The following is a 22,411-nucleotide window of genomic DNA, read 5'->3' as shown; positions in this document are numbered from 1 at the left end:
TCATGTCTTTCATCTGTCTTCTCCAGCCGACTGTAAGCTCCCTGTGGACAAGGCTTCCTCCGTTCAAGGCTCGATCTCCAGCTCCTGACACACCACACACTAGGTGCTCAGTCACTAATGGTCTCGCGAAGGAGTCATCAGTGAGTGGAGCAGGGGCTGCTGCACGGGAAAGGTGAGCGGGCTGGAAATGGGTAGTCCCCGCGGCGTCTCCCAGCCGGGCTCCTCCGGAGGAGGAAGGAAGGAGAGACCCCGGATGTAGTCGAGGGGCCGGGAAGGAGGAGGGGAGGGTCGCTCCACCCTGGAGCCGGAATGCTCCAGGGCAGCTCCGGGTCGCCAGGCGGCGGTTTCCAGGCAACGACCGAACACAGACGCGGACTAGACGCTGGCGCCGAGCAACCTGAGGCCGGCAGACTCCGACTGGGCCCCTGGGCCGGCGGGACGGACCGCGGCCAAGGCGGCGGCGCTGGACGGGAGCGGCATGGAGGACGACCAGGAGGAAACCACCGCGTCCACGCTGCGGGGCAAGCCCAGGCCGCCGCCCGTCTCGGCGCAGTCCGCCTTCAGCTACATCCCGCCGCGGCGCCTGGACCCCAAAGAGCACAGCTACTACTACCGCCCGGCGCGGGTGAGGACCGCGGACGGGGCGCGGAGACCGGAAGGCTGGGCGGCTGGGCAGGGGCGGGCGGCCGCGGAGGGGCGGGGGAGAGGGGATCACCCCAGCGGAAGGGTCTTGGGGCGGGGCTCTCCCTCGGAGGGAGGGCGTGGGGGCGGGATTCACCTTAGGGGAGGGGGCCTGGGGGCAGGGCTCACCTTAGGGGCGGGGGCCTGGGGGCGGGGTTCACCTTAGCGGAGGCGGCCTGGGGGCGGGGCTCACCTTAGGGGAGGTGGCCTGGGGGGGGCGGGCTCACCCTGGGGGCGGGGCTTACCTTGGGGACTGGGGCCTGGGGGCGGGGTTCACCTTAGGGAAGGGGGCCTGGGGGCGGGGATGCGCGGCGGGGGACAGGAGAGGAGCTCACAGCGAGGAGGGGCCCTGGGAGGGGCTGCACCACTAGGGATCGGGGACAGATCTCACAGCGTACAGGGGCCCTAGAGGAGGAGCGCACCTTCGGGCAGGGACCCCGGGAGCAGGACTTCACTACCAGGGGTGGGTTCCAAGGGGCGGGGCTGGACAGCCAGTGGAGGGGGCCGGGTGGGAGCGTGCGGAGATGAAGGGGGCGCGGCAGGGTCAGCTGGGAAGACAGGAAGGGTGAGCTCCCGCCAAGGCGCCTGGACCCCAAAGAGTACAGCTAAGGCGACTACCAGTGTCAGCTGAACCCCCTGGGACGAGGATGTGGGAGAAGCCCGGTGCGTGAATGGCTGTCTCAGCTGCGATCAGGGGCTGAGGGTCGCGGGAATGCTCAGATGGGACTCGGTGCTCTTCGGAGAAGGGAGCGGGAGCCACTAGGTGTCAGGATCCCTCAAAAGCACAGTGGCTGTGTCGGGACAGCAGGGCGCTCTTTCTGCCCAGGGTCTGGAGGGGGTCGCGGGAAGCCGGGGCCGCCCAGCGGGCTGGGCGCGGCTCCCTCTGGGGTCTGTCTGCGGCAGGCCCAGGGTAGCAAGGAAACAAGGCCTTGCTGCCGGGACTGCTCCCGGATGGTCCAGGGCGCGGGAAACCCTCTGCCCTCCTGCAAACCGAAGACCAGAAGGAATAGCTGGCGAGCCGCCTGCAGGGAGGGCTGGAGTGAGAACGGTCCCTCTGTTCTGTCCTGGCCACACCGGCCTGTGCATTTCCTGGGATGGGCTCTGCGAGTCTGCGAAGGCCACTGGGCACCTTGCATCTCCCACCAGTGGCCAAAGGCAGGAAAAGTAACAAATTCAAAGCCAGTTGAGGGTCATCTACTCCTTTCTTCTCACCATCGTGCCTAAATGTCCCCAGTTTGTCTTGTTCAGGATGCAGAGGCAGGGGAGTCATTACTGAAAAGGAGCATTCATTGAGGACCCTCAGCCTGCAGGCATAACTGAGACAGGCTAGAGAGGGATATAGATTAGCCAGGTGTCTAGGGGGAAGGAGATCATTCCCTTATGGTGTATGAGGTGTTCCCAGAAAATGCATCCTTCCTTTCCCCCCCTCCTGCCCCCACAATCCTAGACCCTAAATAAATTCCCCTTCTGATTGGGTTAGCACATACTGGCCTGCATGCCACACATAAAGTGTAAGCACTCTTGGACAGCCTCACCAACAGAAGCAATCGTGTTTCTAGTTTAGACAACTGCTGTCGGTTGAATTGTGTCCCGTTGAAATTTATGTTTTGGAGTCTTAATCCCCAGTACCTTAGAATGTGAACTTATTTGGAGATAGAATTTTACAATTTAATTTAATTTAATCAAATTAAAATGAGGTCATTAGGATGAGCCCTATTCCAGTACGACTGATGTCTTTGAGAAAAGGGGAAATTTGGATATATAGAGACAGACATGCATGTATTAGCCCTTTCTCACACTGCTAATAAAGACATACCCAAGACTGGTAATTTATAAAGGAAAGAGGTTTAACTGACTCACAGTTCAGCATGGCTGGGAAGGACTCAGGAAACTTAAAATCATGGCAGAAGGGGATGCAAATATGTCCTTCTTCACGTGGCAGCATGAAGAGGAATGAGTGCACAGTGAAGAGGGAAGACCCTTATAAAACCATCAGGTCCTGTGAAAACTAACTCACTATCACGAGAACAGGATGGGAAGAACTGCCCCCATGAATCAATTATCTCCAGACGGTCTCTCCCAGGACATGTGGGAATTATGGGAACTACAGTTCAAGATGAGATTTGGGTAGGGACACAGCCAAACCATATCAGGGAGGATGATGTAAAGGGACACAGGGAGAAGACAGCCACCTACAAGCCTCAGGGAAAGGCCTGGAACAGGGCATTCCTTCACAGCCAACTGCTTGATTCCATACTTCTGGTGCCAGTACTGTGAGACAATGAATTCTGTTGGTTAAGCCACCTCATCCGTGGTACTTAGTTTGTGCAGCCCCAGCTGACAAATACGGCAGCCATAAACCTCAGCCTGCTCCCAGGAGGATCTCTGGTATCTGATAGCTCCTCTCTGCTTGGCTTTGAGCAATATGCAAGGACAGGGGGAAAAGGGACATTTGCAATCAGATCTGTCTCTGCAGCCCTGTTTGCCTGTTCTCTGAATATTATCAGAGATTATCCTCTGAATATTAAGACAGGAGGGAAACACGAGGGAATGGTAAGTTCCCAATCTCATTGCCACCAGGGACTTCATTTTTTTCCTCCTGGGAGCAATATGTTTTGAAAGAACTGTTACCTATACATAATCTCGTTTATTAAATGAATTTTACATTTTAAGTATGCAATACTCTTGTGACTGCCAATCAGCTTATGATTAATGCATAGCAGTAATGCACCACATGAGATAAACAGCTGAAAAAGTAAGGAGTCTTGTTGTGTTAACTTGTTCTATGCTGTTTTGTTGAAAGGAAATAAAATTCATCTGGCTGTTGGACAGAATAAAAACATTGGTAATAACGCCATTTGAGGGGTCCTGTAAATGAGATGGGGGCACCAGGAAAAAGAGCAGAACCCGCATCCCCTGTGGGCCAGCTACTGCCTAGGGAAAGGCGGTGAAATTGATCCTGGCAGGCACAGTTCATTCTTATATTTACCAGTCTAATAAATGGCTCCACCTTCCTGGGACCAAGCTAACCAAAGGGCAGAGAGATGCCCAAAGTGTGAAGTGACTGGGACTCCATCACTTGGAAGGAGGTCCACTGGGAGTGGGCCGGAAATCTGTCCCTTTAATGCAGGGGTCAGTAAACCGAGGCTCCTTGGCCAAATCTGGCCAGCTGCCTATTTTAATAAATAAAGTTTTCCTAGAACACAGTCTCATACCTATGTGTTTGCGTGTCTGTGGTTACCGCAGAGAGTTGTGTAGATTTGGCAGAGACCATGTGACCTGCAAAGCCCAAAACAGTTACTACCTGGCCCTTTACAGAAAAAGTTTCCTACCCTCTGCTGTAATGTATCACTACCTTCTGGAAGGTAGGTATGGAACTTAGAACAAATTAATGCAAAGTGGATTTTTGAAAAAACAATTTTTTTCCATGCAGTTTGGATAACTGAGGTCACAAACAAATTCAAGTCCTGAGGCCTTTAGTACCACGCAAAAGAAAATGGTGCAACATAAATGTTAACATCTAAATTAAAACAGCCTTGAAAGCAACAAGAATTAAAAAAGCATTTTGAAGCCCATTTGACAAATAGCTACCAGTGGTAGTAATCCACTCCTCAGGATGATATGAACTGGGATTTAATCAGCTGCAGGACCAAAGAAACTGATTCTCTGACCTGGAGACTATTTGGAATAAAGAGGGTAAATTCTGCATCACAGGTTTTCTAGAGAACTCAGTTACACCTAAATTTACTGTAAATAATTTCAGGCTCTATTTTAGGAGGCCGAGGAGGGTGGATCACTTGAGATCAGGAGTTCAATCAAGACCATCCTGGCCAACATGGTGAAACCCCATCTCTACTTAAAATACAAAAATTAGCCAGGCATGGTGGCCCATGCCTCTAGTCCCAGCTACTCGGGAGGCTGAGGCAGGAGAATCACTTGAGCCCAGGAGGTGGAAGTTGCAGTGAGCCAAGATTGCACTGCTGCACTCCGCTCTGGGTGACAGAGTGAGACTCTGTCTCCAAAAGATAATAATAATAGTAAGAGGAAGAATAATTTCAGGCCCTAATCAAGCTGAGTAGTAAAAACAGTACAGAATTAGTTCTTAAGCCAATGCTATGGTCTGAATATTTGTGTTCCCCCCAAATACATATGTTGAAATCACAACCCCCAACATGACAGTATTAGGAGGCGGGCCTTTGGGAAGTGATGAGGACATGAAGGTGGAGCCCTCATGAATGGTATTATCACCCTTGTTAAAGAGACTCCAGAGAGCTCCCTCGCCTCTCCCAGCATGTGAGGACACAATGAGAACGTGCCATGTAGCAACCAGAAAACGCTCCCTCACCAGACACCAAATCTGCCAGCGCCTTGATCTTGGACTGCCCAACCTTGAGAACCTCGAGAAATAAACATTTGTTGTTTATAAATCACCCAGTGTATGGGTATTTTGTTATAGCAGCCTGATGGGACTATTCTGTTTAGTTTATTTAGGTGTGACACACAGTAGTGTGTGTACTGATTAGTTGGTAGCACAGGCTGTCATCCTGGGTAAAAATATTGGCTCCATGTTGACCAGCCATGTGGACCTGCCACATTAACACACACTGTTTCACTCTACCCACCTTTGAGGCAAATGGTGCCAATTTCATAGAGCTCTTATATGAATGACTTTAATTAATCAGTGCAAAGTAGCACATAGTAAGCCCAATGTAAGTATAGCTATTATTATGATTTGCTTTTGTTAGTGATTATTAGAGCTTCTTTTCACTAAGTGCTGGATCCCAGTGGCAAACCTCATATCCCTGACCCTCGTTTGCTGTCAGAAATTAACACAGGTGAAGGCAAAATGTGAGTGTCAATCTGTGGCTTCTAATCCTCTGAAGCAGCTCCCTTCAGGGAGCCCACAGAGTGGATGCACTGAAGGCTGCACACTTATTTAAAGCCCCAGTAATGCCTCTGAATTGTAAGATAAATTTGTCATCTAAAGCTGCCAGCAAAAATGTGATCGGCTCCTGTACTGCTCCCTAGAGAGTTCTAGTAGCGTGGGCTTTGCCTATAAAATATGGTTCCTGCGGCAGCAAAGCAGATTTCTTTCAACGGTGTTTTTCAATTACTTTTGTCTTCTGCCTTGTGCAGCATTTCTGCTGCTGAGATGAAAAAGCAGTCAAAGGACAATGCCATTTTATGAAGGTTTTGATTAAATTCCTCAAAGTCTAAGAGCTGCATTTAAAGCAATTATAACTGGCTTTAGAATCCGCTTTCCCTCATGCTGAGGGGCCTTGTGGATAGCTCTGTCTTGAGTGAGGCTTTGCTGTAAAGGCCCCACCTTAGGTTTGTTGGGATTAGCTGGCTTTTCTTCTCTGTGTATGTTGGGGACAGAAGCTGACTGTTTCTTTATGCGTCAAGGACTCTACCTCCCTGAGCACTGAATTTCCCTTTGCCAAATACAGCCAAGCACCTTATACAGATGCATGTTGATATGGTTTAGCAGTAAGTCCCCACCCAAATCTCATCTCCAATTGTAACCCCCACGTGTCGAGGCAGGGACCTGGTGGGAGGTGATTGGATCACGGGGGCAGTTTCCCCCTTGCTGTTCTCATGATAGTGAGTGAGTCCTCAGGAGATCTGATGGTTTAAAAGCGGCACTTCCCTCTTTGCTCTCTCTCTCTCTCTCCTGCCGGCACGTGAAGTTCTTTGCTTCTCCTTTGCCTTCTGCCATGATTGTAAGTTTCCTGAGGCATCCCCAGCCATATGGAACTGTGAGTCAGTCAAACCTTTTTTCTTTATACATTACCCAGTCTTAGGCAGTTCTTTATAGCAGTGCAAAAATGGACAAATACACGTGCTAACTGTCCAGAGGCACAAAGGGGAATCTCTGAAGGGCCTGACAGTATACAGACAGTGCTCAATATGAGCCTCCCTAGGTCTTCCCTCTATGGATTCTCTCTGCTTAGGAACCAAGCACCTTTACCACACACACTCAGCCACTCCAAGGGGGCTGTGCAGGGAAGGTGAAGTCAGTTCTGTTGCTGATCTGCCTGTCAATATCTAGGCAACTCTCCATTATCCAGCAGACTCTTAAGCTTACATGCCTTTCCAAAAGAATTTGTACTAGCCCAGTGAAATTATGACCCCCCTGCATGGATACCTCTTTCCTTCTCCCTGCCTATTTTTCTCCTTTTGCCTATTAGTATCTAACCTGCTAAGTATTTTCCTTACTTATCTTGTTGTTTTCTCCCACTAAATGTGAGCTTTGTGAGGACAATGATTTACCTTTATCACAGCTATGTCTTCAGCAATCAGAAGAGTGCCTGTCTCATAGTTGGAACTCCATAAATACCTGTTGCATGAACAAATGAGGAATGAATAATCGGAAAGCCAATTTTTAAAACAAAGGGATAAGTCGAAGATTTACAAAATTTGCTTCTTGGACTAAATAGGGGGTTTCGATTTGGATTATCTGCTGCTTTGCTTATCCCTGTCCTTGTTCTCCTCCTCTGGTATCGTCAACAGCAGCGGGCTATAGTTTTTTCTCTACTTCTCTAGTTGCATTTTCACTATCCAGTGACCTGCCCCTGGAAAACTCAGGGCTTGGGGGAATGGGGCTGAATATCTCCCTCCAGGACAGGTAGCTCCTTAAAAGGGGGTTGATCAGGGGCTGAGCCCAAGGCCCAGTTTCCCTTGCAAACCCATTTATGAGAGAGGAATGAGTGAAAGGGGAGGCAGGCATGTTCTAGTGGAGACCTTTCACATGGAATGAAACACCAAGAGTGAGGAATCCATGTTCCAATGAATCAAAACTCCGGTGTGAGCATGTGCTCTGTGTCTTTTCCTTGAGTGGGTATTTGTCGAGATACGTATCTAATGTTTTTTACACAAGAACATGTTCACACACAGATCACACAAATATGGACGCATATATTTGCAGCTTGCCCTTTTCATTTAATAACATATCTTGGTTTTTCAAAATCACCCCCTTTTAAGGGGTACAAGCAAATGACACAAGAAAAGAGACAACATTTTTCCCAATAACTTTGACCAAGAGGAACATATAAGATTGAATTCGAGTTTCAGCCCCTGTGTTTCGCTGTTTCTTCCTGAGTTGTGAATTTCTGGGCTGGGGGTGATGGGGTGAGTAGGGAGCTGGTATCAGGGGAAGAGGAAAAACAATTGACTCCACAATCACCAAGTTTCCAACTGGCGACAAGTTGAGCAAATAGATGAATGTAGAACTCTCTGAATCAGAACACTCTTAGAATTTGACACAGACACAAGATCAGAGGGAGGAATTATCTCGACTTCAGTCCAATGGTAAAATATCCAGATTATTTGAAAATTTATGAAAATTTCTAAAACTTGTGATATTAATGTACCAGGAGAGGACACAGAATCTTTTCCACAGGAAAAATCAAAAACCCAAAGAGAATAGTTGAGTATTGTCTTTTCAAAAAAACCTAACATTGTGTCCTTCGCAAGCAGCAGTCCTCTGAGATGCAGAATTTTGAATGCTGTTAAAATTAATGAAAATGTCCTCATTAAACTTCATACAATACCAAACCTCCAAGGAGATGCTCTGGATTTATTAGAAGTCAATTGAGGCCCTGATGAATCAAAGGAAACTGTTCTGGATCACCTTGGGGGTTTTCAGTTTTAAAAGTAGGTCGTTTATCCCTGGACAAGCAAACTGACGGAAAGCCTCAAGATGAGGAGGTCATAGTGCTGTGGCTTCTGAGGACAGGAAATGAGGTAGCCGACTCATAGGTTGATTAGCATATAGACAAGGTGGGCTAGGATGTGCTATGGAAACACACCCTAAACCCAAAGAGTCTTAACCCCCAGTATGCTGGAGCTGACTTGTATGACTCACAAAAGCCAACTGTTAGCATTTCTTCTAAGCTCTGCATTTAATTGGTAGCCTAAAATTGACCATGATCGAAGTATTTATACCACAGAAATCATCAAATACTACAAATCAGAATTTTTTTTCTCCAGAAAGTGGGTTGTTAAACATAGGTGCACCAACGGGCTTAACAAAATAACCATGACATCATAGAGGCTTATTTTTTTCTCATTCATAGCCCAACATTTATGTTTCTCCCAGGAGGCTCTTAGTGCAATTGCTTGGAAATCCAAGTGCCTTCTTTTTCATGGTTTCACTATTACTAGGGCCTAGGAGTTTTTAGGACTTTAGAGTCATTTATTGGATGCTCTGAATTTATTAGCAGTGAATGGGGAGAGAGGGTTTGGGGGACTGCCTGGGAGTTTTTTATGGACCAGGACTAGAAGTAGTATTTACTGGAGTCACCCACATTCCTAGCCCCAGCCTAATTGTGAGGCAAACTGGGAAATGCATCTTCTGCTTGTTCTGGAAGAGGTAGTATGTTTGATGAGCACATAGCATTACCCCTGCCACAATTACATGACAAAAGGTATTAATTTTTTCTCTTGTTTTTTTTTTTCTTTCTCATAGAACTTACTGGTTTAACCTTATGGTGGAGAGTGAATTAATGCTTTAAATAGTCTGAAAGGGAGGAGAAAATAAAGGACAAGGGCCCCAGTTTGCTCAAAAACTTATCCTAGTTATTTGTGTGAGAGTGTGTGCAACTTCTGGGAGTAAGAGTGCTTCTCAGGTTGGGAGGAGTCATGGGGCATGATGGCTACTTCTTGCCAAGTGTGTTTGCCTGGGCTACCATAAAATGTACCACAGACTTGGTGGCTTAAAACAACAGAAATTTCTTCTTTCTTAGTTTTGGAGGCTAGAAGCCTGAAATCAGGGTGTTACCAGGATTTTTTTTTTCTAATTTCCAACTTTTAATTTGTGACATATGTAATTTGTTACATATGTAAACGCATGCCATGGTGGGTTGTACAGATCATCCCATCACCCAGGTAGTAAGCCCAGCATCCATTAACTATTCTTTCTGATCTTCTCCCTCCTCCCACCTCCCATCCTCTGACAGGCCCCAGTGTGTGTTGCCCACCCCCCATGTGTCCCTATGTTTTTATCATTTAACCCACACTTGTAAATGAGAACATGCAGGATTTGGTTTTCTGTTTCTGCTTTAGTTTGTTAAGGATAATGGCCTCCAGCTCCATCCATGTCCCTGAAAAGGATATGATCTCATTCCTTTTTATGGCTGCATAGTATTCTATGGTATATATGTACCACATTTTCTTTATCCAGTCTATCATTGATGGACATTTAGGTTGACTCCATATCTTTGCTATTGTGAGTAGTACTACATTGAACATACATGTGCATGTGTCTTTATGATAGAATGATTTCTATTCCTTTGGGTATATACTCAGTAATGGGATTGCTGGGTTGAATGGTATTTCTGCCTCTAGGTCTTTGATGTGTCACCACACTGTCTTCCACAGTGGTTGAATTCATTTACACTCCCACCAACAGTGTATAAGCATTCCTTTTTCTCCACAACCTCACCAGCATCTGTTGTTTTTTGACTTTTCAATATCCATTCTGACTGGAGTGAGATGGTATCTCATTGTGGTTTTGATTTGCATTTCTCTAATGATAAGTGATTTTGAGCTTTTTTTTCCATATGTTTGTTGGCCACATGTATGTATTTTGAGAAGTGTCTGTTCATGTCCTTTGCCCAATTTTTAATGGGGTTTTTTTCTTGTAAATTTGTTTCTTGTAGATGCTGGATATTAGACCCTTTGTCAGATGCATTGCTTGTAAAAATTTTCTCCCATTCTGTAGGTTGTCTGTTTATGCAGTTCATAGTTTCTTTTGCTGTGCAGAGGTCTGAAGTTTGATTAGATACTATATGTCGATTTTTGCTTTGTTGCAATTCAGCAGGATTTGTTCCTTCTAGGGGCTGTGAGGGAAGGCTGTGTTCCAGGCCTCTCTCCTTGGCTTGTTGATGGCCATTTTCTCCCAGTGTCTCTTCACATCATCTTCCCTCTGTGAATGTCCATGTCCAAATTTCTCCTTTCAATAAGGACATCAGTCATATTAGCTCGGGGGTCTACCCTACTCCAGTATGACCTCACCTTAATTAATTATATCTTCAATTACCTTATTCCAAATAAGGTCACATTCAGAGTTCCTGGGGGTTAGGACTTCAACATGTGAATGCTTGGAGGACACAAGTCAGCTGATCACATCCAGTGAGGTTGTTCGGCAGTGGTTCTAATGACAGCAGTGTGGTGCCGTCTCCCGTCTCACCTTCAGTCACTTGCACTTCCTACCCCCGGCCCAAGCAATTGCCCATCATTCATTCTTTTCTGCTACTATACTTTGTGCACACCTCTCTTATTCCATTTATATTTTTCTGTGGTTCATAACTAATGGGTTAATTTCTCTTTTCAGTCTGTGGTCTCTTTTAAGGTAGGGACTCCCCATTTCTGTCCTGGAGCCTGGCATAGTGTCTTGCACAATAGTAGGCCTAATGTGCTGTGGAGGTTGAAAATTGGAGGCCTCCACTCTACCCACGGCATCTGCCCAGGCCTGTGGACCAGAGCAATTTCTCAGGATCAGAGGTGGAGGTCACTGTGAGGGAAACTGAGAGTAGGTGATCAAGCACCATGACCAGGCTAAGGCCATGCTACATTTTAACAATATTCAAAACACAGAGGGAGAGATCACAAGGTAAAAAATGGATATTTTCTGTTTTGCTTTTTTTTTAAAGGAACATCATCTGTGAAATAGAGACAATTCCTTGAGGGATTTTAATGGCGAAATTTCAGTAAGTTCAGAAGCTCTGTCTTGTGACAGCATCTAAATCCCAATTGGTTTTTATTAGTATCATTTTGCTTCAAGCCATACAGGAATAAAAGAAAAAAAAAGATTAATAAGTAAAATCCAGGGAAAAGACAGATTTTCAGTTTGATTACCTATTGAAAATGGATAGTCACATTTCAAAGCGAGGCTGCCTGCCTGCTGATGAATTTTTTTTTTTTTTGGTCCTTATTTTTCAATGATAGGAAAATTCACTTTTACTCTGGAAAGCTCTGAATATGCAAAATCTGCACAAAAATAAGCTTCCTAAAATTCTGATCACTCCACACCCACAAGCAGTGAGATTCCTAGTAAGCACTAAGATGTAGAAGACTGTTGGCAACTAACCCAGGGATCATGAGGCAGGCATGGCTGCTCCTAGTGGTTACTTTTACAGTGTTTTAGGAGAACTGACTAGAATGAGAAGAAATAGGCATTTTCTCTGTAAAGTTGCATATTACACTGGGCTTCTTCAGTATAGGGAACAAAATGAATGAACATATCCTTTCTCATTCTGATAACGGTAATTGCATTCTCATTCTATTCTTAAGTCCATTCTTCCTTCTTCAGAGTTTTTCTCCCAGGATAATCCAAGCACCCCAGTGGGAGCTCACTCAGTTCAGGAGGGTTGGACCTGATTAAAAGCACTGTGCAGAAGAAAATACAAGACCAGGCAGCCACTGGAGGATCTATTTTCCCTGCTGTTCATGCCACCCACTCTTGGGGGGGGCTGTCCCTCAGACCTGGGTCATATGGTTTGGCTGTGTCCCCATCCAAATCTCATAATGAATTGTAACTCCCATAATTCCCATGTGTCATGGGAGGAACCCAGTAAGAGGTGATTGAATTATTGGGTTGGGTCTTTCCTGTGCTGTTCTTGCGATAGTGAATGAGTCTCATGAGATCTGATGGTTTTAAAAAGGGGAGTTTCCCTGCACAAGCTCTCTCTCTGGCTGCCGCCATGTAAGAAGTGACTTTCACCTTCTGCCATGATTGTGAGGCCTCCCCACACATCATCCACACAGAACTGTAAGTCCATTAAACCTCTTTCTTTTGTAAATTGCCCAGTCTTGGGTATGTCTTTATCAGCAGCACAAAAACAGACTAATACACTGGGTGAGGGTGGCTGTCCACCTGCAGGGAGCATTATAGGGTTTGAGGGGCCACCAGTCAATTCCACTTTGCCACAAGGTTCTGGGGGTGCAAGAGGAGAGAGTGCCTCCTGGCCATGGGTGTAGCTTTCTCCCAGGGGTTCAGTTCTAGAGACTAGGTCTTCACATTATACACTGCAGCTATTCTCCCCAAAACGCACGGAACAGGGTCAGCCAGGTCAGGAGGGATTCCAAAGGCAATAGAAGACCTAGATGATGAGCAAGAGCCTGGCTACTATTGAATCCCTTAAAATATTGAGAGTATGTGGGGTGGCATGGGGGTGATGGAGATCAAGCTATTGGCTGGCCAGTGGCTCTGAATCTCAAAGGAAGGGTCTGGATGGCAATGTCTTTACTCTGGAGAATTTATCCTCCCTCATCCTTGCAGAATGTGTGTGGTATACTTGGGCTTCCTGTGTGTTACTGGGTGGCCCATCCCAAAAAGGTTTGCTTAGCCTTTGCAGGCCAGCAGCAAATTAGCTTCTGCACCAACAGCTGCCTATGTTATGGATATTAAAGGTATCGAGATTTCTCTATCATGTCTTAAAATGTTTTTTAAAGTTTTCATTTTATTTGATAAGCAGATGTCTAATTTCTATGTAGTCAAAGTGATTGATATTTTCTGACATTTTTCCTATTGTTTTCATGTGTACGAGTTTTCTAATCGGTTTTCTTTTTCTCTTATTTTTCTCATCATCCAGAATTTACTTTTGGCTATAATGTGATGTGAAGGCCCAAAAAACTAGCCAGTTGTCACAATACTAAATGTTGAATGGCTTATCAATTCTCCATTGATTCAGGCTTTTAAAAAATCCTATGGGTACATAGCTATAGGGTAGGTTGCCATCAGGAGACATGAGGGCCAGGGTGGTTTGACATGAACACATCCAGAAGTTGAGTGAGAGTGAAGACAATGATAAGAGACGCTTGTGTCTGGTGAACTCATAAAATGGCCAGCAGAGACACAGAGGCAGAAGCCACAGCTCCTGGTTGGAGGTTGCTTTCCTCCTTCAAGCCGATTAGAGTGACTCTGAACTAAGACATACCAGGATCCCTGCAGTGGCTGGCCAGGGGCCTTACACGTGTTGCTGTTGGAATTCTTATGAATCTTGAAGTAATAATTCTTAAAGACCATGTTGTTTCCTTACTAGATGGCTCATTGAGTAAAGACAGTAGCCACGTCTGAGTTATCTTCTAAATTCCCTCAGCAGGAACACAGCATGTTGCACATGACAGATGATCTGTGAATGATTTGCTAAGGATTGGCCAAAGTTACGTTATGCTCTAGTTATTCCCATTACTGGCCAGAGTGCCAAGTTCCCGCAGTCAGTGTGAGTGGGCATTATGTGTTTTCCAACATACTATATATAAGTCTTGCATCCTTTTCACTGCCTACTTCCACCTCTGTATCCTCCTGTTGGAGGGAATCATTCTAGCATCACTATCTGGGAAAAAAACAAAACAAAACCAACCAAGCATAAGCTAGAGACCTAATGCTCCCAAACCCCACGGAGACATGTCTGAGTTTGCTGCTGGAAGATTTAAGGCAGCTGGAATAACATAAATGACAAGCCTGATTTACAAGGTGAAGATTAAAGACCAGCTAACACATGCATTCTTTTTTCTTTTACTAGATACCGAACAAGGAAGATTTTCTTTTGTACCCACAAAAAGTTGGGATGATAAAATGGAGACAATACAGATAATAGCTCTGTTAATGGGTCGTTTTCTAATACATCAGGGTTGTGTGTGTATGTAAATTGCATACGTATGATATATATGTGTATATTATATATAATATATGTATTCATATATATATGGATTACCAAGTGTTGCACTTATCACATATGATTAAAGAAAAAATACTTTTATCTCTCAAGAGAGGGGTTTGCACATAGACAGCCTGACTCATGGCTAGTGTTAGAGTTCAGGAACCAATACACCAAAATATCGCACTCTTGACACTCTGGCCTCAAGAAGGCGGCTCAAGGTCTCTCTGACCACCCCCTACCCCCGCCCCTGGTTCTTGTCTCTCAATCCTTTGTCTCTCCCAAAGCACTTGATGAAGTTGATCTCTAAAGTTCGCTTGTCTGCCTAAAGTCTAGACTCACCAAAGAAGAAAACAATGACCCCTGGTCCTTCCCTGAGTTTTCATTAACTGCACTCATGTCATGGGAAGACAGGTTGAAGGCTGTTAAGACATCTGGACAGACTTTTGTCACAGACCATCGTCTGCTCTCTGGGCCCAACAGACTTTCTCCCAGACCATTGTATCTTCTTCAAGCCCATTGTATCCCCCTAAAAATAACTTACTACCTCCCTAAAATCATCCGCATTTCCCCATCTTCCTTTCTCGTATGAAGAAGGCTGTACAAGCATCTGTAGCCCATGGTGTGGTGGGGTAATCACCCTGAGATGTCTCCTATGCAGATTAATAAAAATGTGTATGCCCTTTCTTCTTTTAATCTCCCTTCTGTCAGTTGATTTTTAGGCAACCTTCAGAAGGCAGAGAAGACGTCTGCCCTTGGCTCCTGCACTAGCAACTTAAAGGGTGACTCCTGTTAAGTTTCATTATCCTAGTATGTAGGTATTGTTTGTTTTTCAAAGAAGCTCAAGCTTATTATAGAAAATTTGAGAACACAAGACAAGTAGAAACGAAGGAAAAGGACACACATATATAACCTTACAGGTGTTGTTTTGCTACGGTCTGAATATTTGTATGTCCCCAAATTCTTATGTTGAAGCCTCACCTCCAATGTGGTGGTATTGGGTGGCAGGGCCTTTGGGAAGGGATTAGGCCTGAGGGTAGAGTTCTCATAAATGGAATTAGTGCCCTTATAAAGGAAGCCTCAGGGGGCTTGCCTGCCCATCCAGCATGTGAGGATACAGGGAGAAGACACCATCTGTGAATCATAAATTGAGCCCTCACCTGACATCCAATCTCACAGGGCCTTGAACTTGGACTTCACAGCCTCCAGGACTGTGAGAAATACACTGCTGTTGCTTATAAGTCACCCAGTCTATATGGTGTTTTGTTATAGCAGCCTGAATGGACTAAGACACATTTTTATTTTAAAGTTCGAGCTCTAGCAATGGAGTCAGACAGCAAGACAGCTTGGGGAGCCACCTCGCTCAACAAGGGAGGAGAAACTTGAGAAGTGCCATGAAAATGTCCCTGCTTCATACTGGGCCTCTTAGCAACCTTCTCTTGCTGGTGAGGCCTGGGCTTCTCCCGGCTCCACGTCACAGCTGGTTCTGCTCAGTGAGGTGACCTTTCCTACCACATACTCACCGCATGCACCTCCAGCCTCCCTTGGGAAAGAACTGGCATCTGTGCTCCATCCGGCCTCAATGACCCAGCCTTCAAATTAACCCATGGCTTTCTTTCTCTTTTTTTCCTAGACAGGAATTACTTCCCTCTATGATTGTGTTTTTAAGAGGCGCCTAGATTATGATCAGAAGTTGCACCGAGATGACAGAGAACATGCAAAAAGCCTGGGACTTCATGTTAATGAAGAGGTAATATTAAGATAGAATATTAACAAGTTGTCAATAGATTAAAAAAACTTTATACAGGCATATCTAGTTTTATTACACTTCACTTTATTGGGCTTCATAGATACTGTATTGTTTACAAATTGAAAGTTTATGGCAACCTTATGTCAAGTAAGTCTATTGGTGCCACTTTTCCAACAGTGTGTGCTCACTTCATATCTCTGTGTCAGCATTTTTTAACAATAAAGTATTTACAAATTAAGATCTGAGCATTTTTCAGACATAATGCTATTGCACACTCAATATACTATAGTATAGTGTAAACGTAACTTGTATATGCACTGGAACACCAAAACATTTGTATGATTCACTTAATAGTGATATTTATTGCCATGGTTTAGAACCAAACCTGCAATATCTCTGAGGTATGCTTGTACGTGTGTGTGTGTGTGTGTGTGTTTGGTGGGGGGTGTATGTACAGTCATGCATTGCTTAACAACAGGGATTCATTCTGAGAAATTCATTGCTAGGTGATTTTGTCACTGAGTGTACATCAGAGTGTACTTAACACAAACCTAGATAACATAGCTTACTCCACACCTAGGCCATATGGTACAGCTTATTGCTCCTAGGCTACCAATCTGTACAGAGTGTTATGTATAAAATATTATAAACGATTATAACACAATGGTAAGTATTTTTGTATCTAAACATAAAAAGGTACAGTAAAAATATGGTATAAAATATAAAAAATGATACACTTGTGTGGGCACTTACCATGAATGAAGCTTGCAGGACTGGAAGTTGCTCTGGGTGGGTCAGGGAGTAAGTGGTGGGTGAATGTGAAGGCCTAGGACATTACCGCACACTACCATAGACTTTATAAGCACTGTACACTTTGGCTACATTACATTTATTTTAAATTTTTTTTCTTCAATAATAAATTAACCTTAGCTTACTGTAACTTCTTAACGTTATAAACTTTTTAATTTTAAAAACTTTTATGACTCTTTTGTAGTAACACAGCTTAAAACACAAACTCATTGTACAGCTGTACAAAAATATTTTCTTTCTTTAGATCTTTATAAGGTGTCTATTTTTAATTTTTTTAAGCTTTTAAAGTTTTTGGTTAAAAACTAAGACACAAACACACACCTTAGCCTAGGCCTACACAGGGTCAGGATCATCAGTATCACTGCCTTCCACCTCCACATCTTGTCCCATTGGAAGGTCTTCCAAGGCAATGTCACGCCACACGCATGGAGCTGTCATCTCCTAGGCTAACAGGGTCTTCTCTGGAACACGTCCTAAAGAACCTGCTTGAGGTTGTTTTACGGTTAACTTTTAAAAATAAGTTGAAGGAGTACACTCTTAAAATAGTGATAAAAAGTATAATAAATACATAAACCAGTAACATAGGCACTTATTATTATTGTCAAGTACTGTGAGCTGTACATAATTGTATGTGCTATGTTTTATATGACTGGCAGCAGAGTAGGTTTATTTTCACCAGCATCACTCAAACACATGACGAATGTGTCGTGCTATGACATGACAACAGTTATGACATCATTAGGTGATAGGAATTTTTCAGTTCTATTAGGTTTTGCCATTTTCATGGCAAAAACAGCAATTACTTTTGTACCAACTTAACATTATAACCTTACGGGACTACCATCATACATGAGATCCATCATTGAGTAAAATGTCATGTGGTGCATGACTGTATGTGTATATGTGTATGCATGTATATAGGCATACATGTGTGTACATGTGTGTATGTATGTGTGTATATGTATATACAGATATATATGTGTGTATATGTATATACAGATATATATATGTGTGTATATGTATATACAGATATATATATTTGTATATATTGTACATATGTTTGTGTGTGGGCATATGTGTACCTGTGTGTATATATGTGTGCATGTGTTTGTGTATATGCGTGTGTATGTATCTATCATATATGTGTGTATATGTGTGTGCATGTGTGTGTGCCTGCTTGTGAATGTGTGTAAATGTGTGTATAGATGCATGCATATGTGCATATGTAGGTGGATGTGTATATATTATGTGTGTATATATGTGTGAATACATGTATATAATGCACATATGTGTATATTGTATGCATGTACATGTGTGTACATGTGTACGTGCATGTGTGTGTATGTGTGCACATACACATATATATTTAATATTGTGCTCAGCTGCTTTATGTAATTTTCTTTATGCAGCTCTCCTCTATCTTTCTGTGCCAAGAGGCTAAGGCTAAGGTACTATTATAGTTCCCTCTGTTCAGTCGTGTCATTGTGTATTTTTCTTGATAGTTGTTTGGTTCTTTAGAATTTAACAATTTAAGGACAGCAAAGCTAAGACATTCCCTTCAACAGATAAAACAAGCCTCTGCTTGACCTCCGAGTCCTGGCTTTCATAATTTTTCTAGAAAAGTTGGTCTTGCAGAGCTGAAATTGCACACACGAGAACATTTCTTCCAAGTTTAGTTACCAAGCCACCGTAACCAGCACATGTGGTGCATTCTAAGTTGAAGCAAAGTTAGTGTTTTCCTCAGGAGAAACTGTGGCACGTAGTTTTTCAGAAAAAAGCCCTCTCAGAGCTGCCATTCCTGAAGGAAGAGAGAAAAAGGCAAAAAAATCATGGGCTGGGTGCGGTGGCTCACGCCTGTAATCCTAGCACTTTGGGAGGCCGAGGTGGGCAGATCACCTGAGGCCAGGAGTTTGAGACCAGCCTGGCCAACATGGTGAAACCCCATCTCTACTAAAAATACAAAAATTAGCCGAGCGTGGTGGTGCACGCTTGTAATCCCAGCTACTCAGGAGGCTGAGGCAGGAGAATTGCTTGAACCTGGGAGGGGGAGGTTGCAGTGAGACGAGATCCAACCATTGCACTCCAGCCTGGGCGACAAGAGCAAGACTCCTTCTCAAAAGAAAAGAAAAAAAAGAAATGAGCAAATTCTAGGTAGTGATGAGTGGTATGTGGAAAGAGGAAGCCATGTGAGGATGTAAGATGGGGGAAGTGAGAGGGATGAGCAGGGAGCTGGGGAGGGGAGGGGCCAGGGAGGACCTGGACATCTGAGCCAGGATCTGGGTGGTGGGAAGGGACCAGCAGCAGCAGGAGCTGGGAAATGACCAAGAAGCGCACAGTGACAAATGGGTAGAGCGAATGGTCGGGCACAGTTTCCCAACATGTGCTATGAATATACCAGCCAGCTTTCTAGCAAATTCAACGGTTCCCCGCCGTAGGCTACTTCCCTGTGAAGCCCCTGGCTTCAGCGGGGAGGTTCCCTCTTGGTCTACCGTGGTGGGACCCAGGCAGGAAAAGCTCCCAGGACCCAGGCTGATGGATGCACAGGTGAGCTGTGCTGGCAAATGCAGTGGTGCTGACTATGTGCTTCGGTAACTTTCACCAGGAACAGGAGAGGCGGGTTGGAGTGCTGACGTCTTCTGTCTATGGGAAGCGCATCGATCAGCCCATTGAGCCCCTAAACCGGGACTTTGGCCGTGCCAACCATGTGCAGGCTGACTTCTACAGGAAGAACGACATCCCCAGCCTCAAGGAACCCGGCTTTGGGCACATTGCTCCAGCCTGAAGCATCCCTGTGGCCCACAGGCATGTCGCGATACCGTGTGGCCTGGCAAGTTTGCACAGCAAGAAGGTGGCGTCTGGAGCCTGCTCTCCCCTTCTCATGACACCTAGGAGCTTGGCTATGCCTGTGTTGCATCTCTACAGTGGGACACAAGAACACGTTAGCAGCCTCCCTCAGGTTGCTGTGGTTAGGAGCCTGACCAACAACACCTTTAGTACATGTGAAGAGTCTCTGATGTGATGATTTTCAGCTGGAATTACTTTTGATCAAATGAATCTGGAGACCGATTCATTGTGAGCACCTGAATAAAATGAAAACTTTGTTTCCCCTTCGTAATGGTTGGGTTGGTTTTTGTTCACTGGCTCTCTACATTTGCCAGAATTCTTTAGGGAGGCAGTCACAGGAGTGAGGTGCAGTTATTTTTCCCAAGAGTTAGGGGAACTCCTGCTGCCTGGTAACACAAACAACCCTGACATGTTCCCTTCTCCAAGAGGAGATGTAATGACAATTGTCTTTTGGCACAATTGAACTCTAGAAACTCCATTTTTGTTTTTCCAGAGGTCTGAATCACAAATAACAGAATTTTGTGCTGTTGGGACCAGGAGCCCTAGTAAGGATGGGTGGCCCTGGTGGCCAGCAACGCTCACTATTACTGCTCAGAGGGCGGGGGCCAGTCAAGGGAAGAGACTAGATTTCGGTGTTCGACAAACTTGGGTAAAATTCTGGTTGCTGCATTTCCTAGACTTGTGTTCTAGGGCAAGTCATATCACCCATATGAGCAGACACTTCCTCATCTTTAAAGTGGAATTTCCAAACCTAGAAGAGTTCATGTGGGAGGCAATGAGCTGCTGGAGTGTAGGCATAACGCAGGCACCCAGTGCGTGCCCCACCCAGTGCCCCGTCATCACAGCAATGACTTGACTTTAAACAGTCTTCTTTTTGGAAGCAGTCGCTTTTAACCTAAGTTGGAAATACTTACTTTTGGAGATAATTTGAAACTTACCCAAGTATTGAAGTATCAGCTATGTTTTTAATGAATGGATCCCTTGGAAGAAATCATCTCTCATCTACCATGATTAAATTTCCCACAGTTTAGCAGTGAATGGGCAGGTGGCCTAATTAATTTCACGCTGATTGCTCCATCACTGGTTTTATTGTTTTGAATATGCAAAGAGGATTCTCTAAAAATAAATGACACTGAATTCCGGCAATTTCAAGGCTGAGTGACTCCTAAATATTTCTTTATTTTTTTGAAAACAGTTTTTCAGTGTAGGTGTCTTTTATTTATTTCAAACAAATGGCAGTAGTTTATTTCGAATGCCTTTGGGTGCATTATACCATATTTATAGTAACATAATAGAAAATATATAAAGTTTGGGTTATAGAAATATTTATAAATTATTCATTATTCAGACTTGATTTCAACAAAGACAAGGCATCTGTAAGTGACTGTAATAAATTAAAGTCAAACTAAATTATTTTCATTTACTTTAAGTCAGACCTTACTCCCTTCACCTTCTACTACATACTGACTTTCAAAAGGCAGGGCTGTAATTGGCCAAGATTTCAAAAGATCTCACATTTGTTAGGCCGTAAGAGAAAATTAAGTGTATTTCTCTTGGTATCCCAATGTTTATCATTTAAAGCCAATGCATGAATGCTTGTTAAAGTCATCACACATAAGATAATATATTCTTATATTAATGTATTGTTTTGGTTTATCAAATTTTCAACACTGGGCAATTATGTTTTTCTTTTTTTCCTTTTTTTTTTTTTTTAGACAGAGCCTCGCTCTGTCACCCAGGCTGGAGCGCAGTGGTGTAATCAAGGCTCACTGCGTTCTGGAGTTCCTGGGCTCAAGTGATCCTCCCACCTCAGCCTCCCATGTAGCTGGGACTACAGGCATGTGCCACCACGCCCAGCTAATTTTCTTATTTTTTTTTTTATAAAGATGGGGTCTCGCTATGTTGCCCAGACTGGTCTCAGACTCCTGGGCTTAAGTGATCCTCTCTCCTCGGCCTCCCAAAATATTGGGGTTACAGGAGTGAGCCACTGCACCTGGCCTGATGATGTTACCTGGTCATTCAGTGTATCCAGAGCAAAGGAAAGATGAATAGTTGCTGCCTTTAGGAGCACAGTGACTTGGGAAGGAAGGATAACATCGTGGATTGATGACAAAACTTAGACACTTCTAAACAGATATGTAAAACACTGGGATTTTTGGGCAACTGGACTGGAGGCAATTTCTGTGAGAGGCTTCCTGTGAGACTTAAAGGTTAAGGAGAGCACTGGGGAGAGATTTTTTTTCTTGAAGCCAATGGCACTGAGACCTGGGCTGATGAGAGGTGCACTGCCAGTTTTCTGCCTGGCATTTTTGTTCACCGGGATGCTTTTAGCTGCCCAGAGCTTTAAGGAGCTTTGACCAGGAATAATGCTCTTTCAGATTCAAGGAACAGGCAGTTTTCCATTCTAGCCTGGCCTCAACTGCTAATCAACTGTGGAACTCTGAACACATGTGCCTGAATTACTCTGCCCCTGTTTCCTCACCTGCAAAAACACTGGGGAGGGAGGGAGGTCTCCAGCTTGATCAGGGATCAGAATCACCTGGAGAACCAGTTCACTAAACAGCAATTGTGCTGGGCCCTCACCCGGGGGATCTCAAATTCAGGGTCCTCCTTCAGGTTGGGGCCTCAGAATTTGCATTTTTGATAAGTTCCCAGGGGATGC

The 22,411-nt window shown here is 44.6% G+C and overlaps 1 protein-coding gene across 1 annotated transcript; it reads left to right on the top strand.

Moving 5' to 3' along the window:
• Nucleotides 1–6: 6 nt before the first annotated feature.
• Nucleotides 7–20,901, top strand: C6H5orf49 (chromosome 6 C5orf49 homolog). The gene is made up of 3 exons (XM_003263148.3): nt 7–625; nt 15,979–16,095; nt 19,508–20,901. The coding sequence occupies exons 1-3, from the start codon at nt 479–481 to the stop codon at nt 19,685–19,687; spliced, it is 444 nt and encodes a 147-aa protein (XP_003263196.1). The 5' UTR covers nt 7–478; the 3' UTR covers nt 19,688–20,901.
• The last annotated feature ends 1,510 nt before the right edge of the window (nt 20,902–22,411 follow it).

Source organism: Nomascus leucogenys, chromosome 6 (assembly GCF_006542625.1).
Source record: "Nomascus leucogenys isolate Asia chromosome 6, Asia_NLE_v1, whole genome shotgun sequence".
NCBI lineage: Eukaryota > Metazoa > Chordata > Mammalia > Primates > Hylobatidae > Nomascus > Nomascus leucogenys.
The sequence above is the reverse complement of the archived record's forward strand: the minus strand, read 5'-3'. Positions and strand labels throughout refer to the sequence as shown.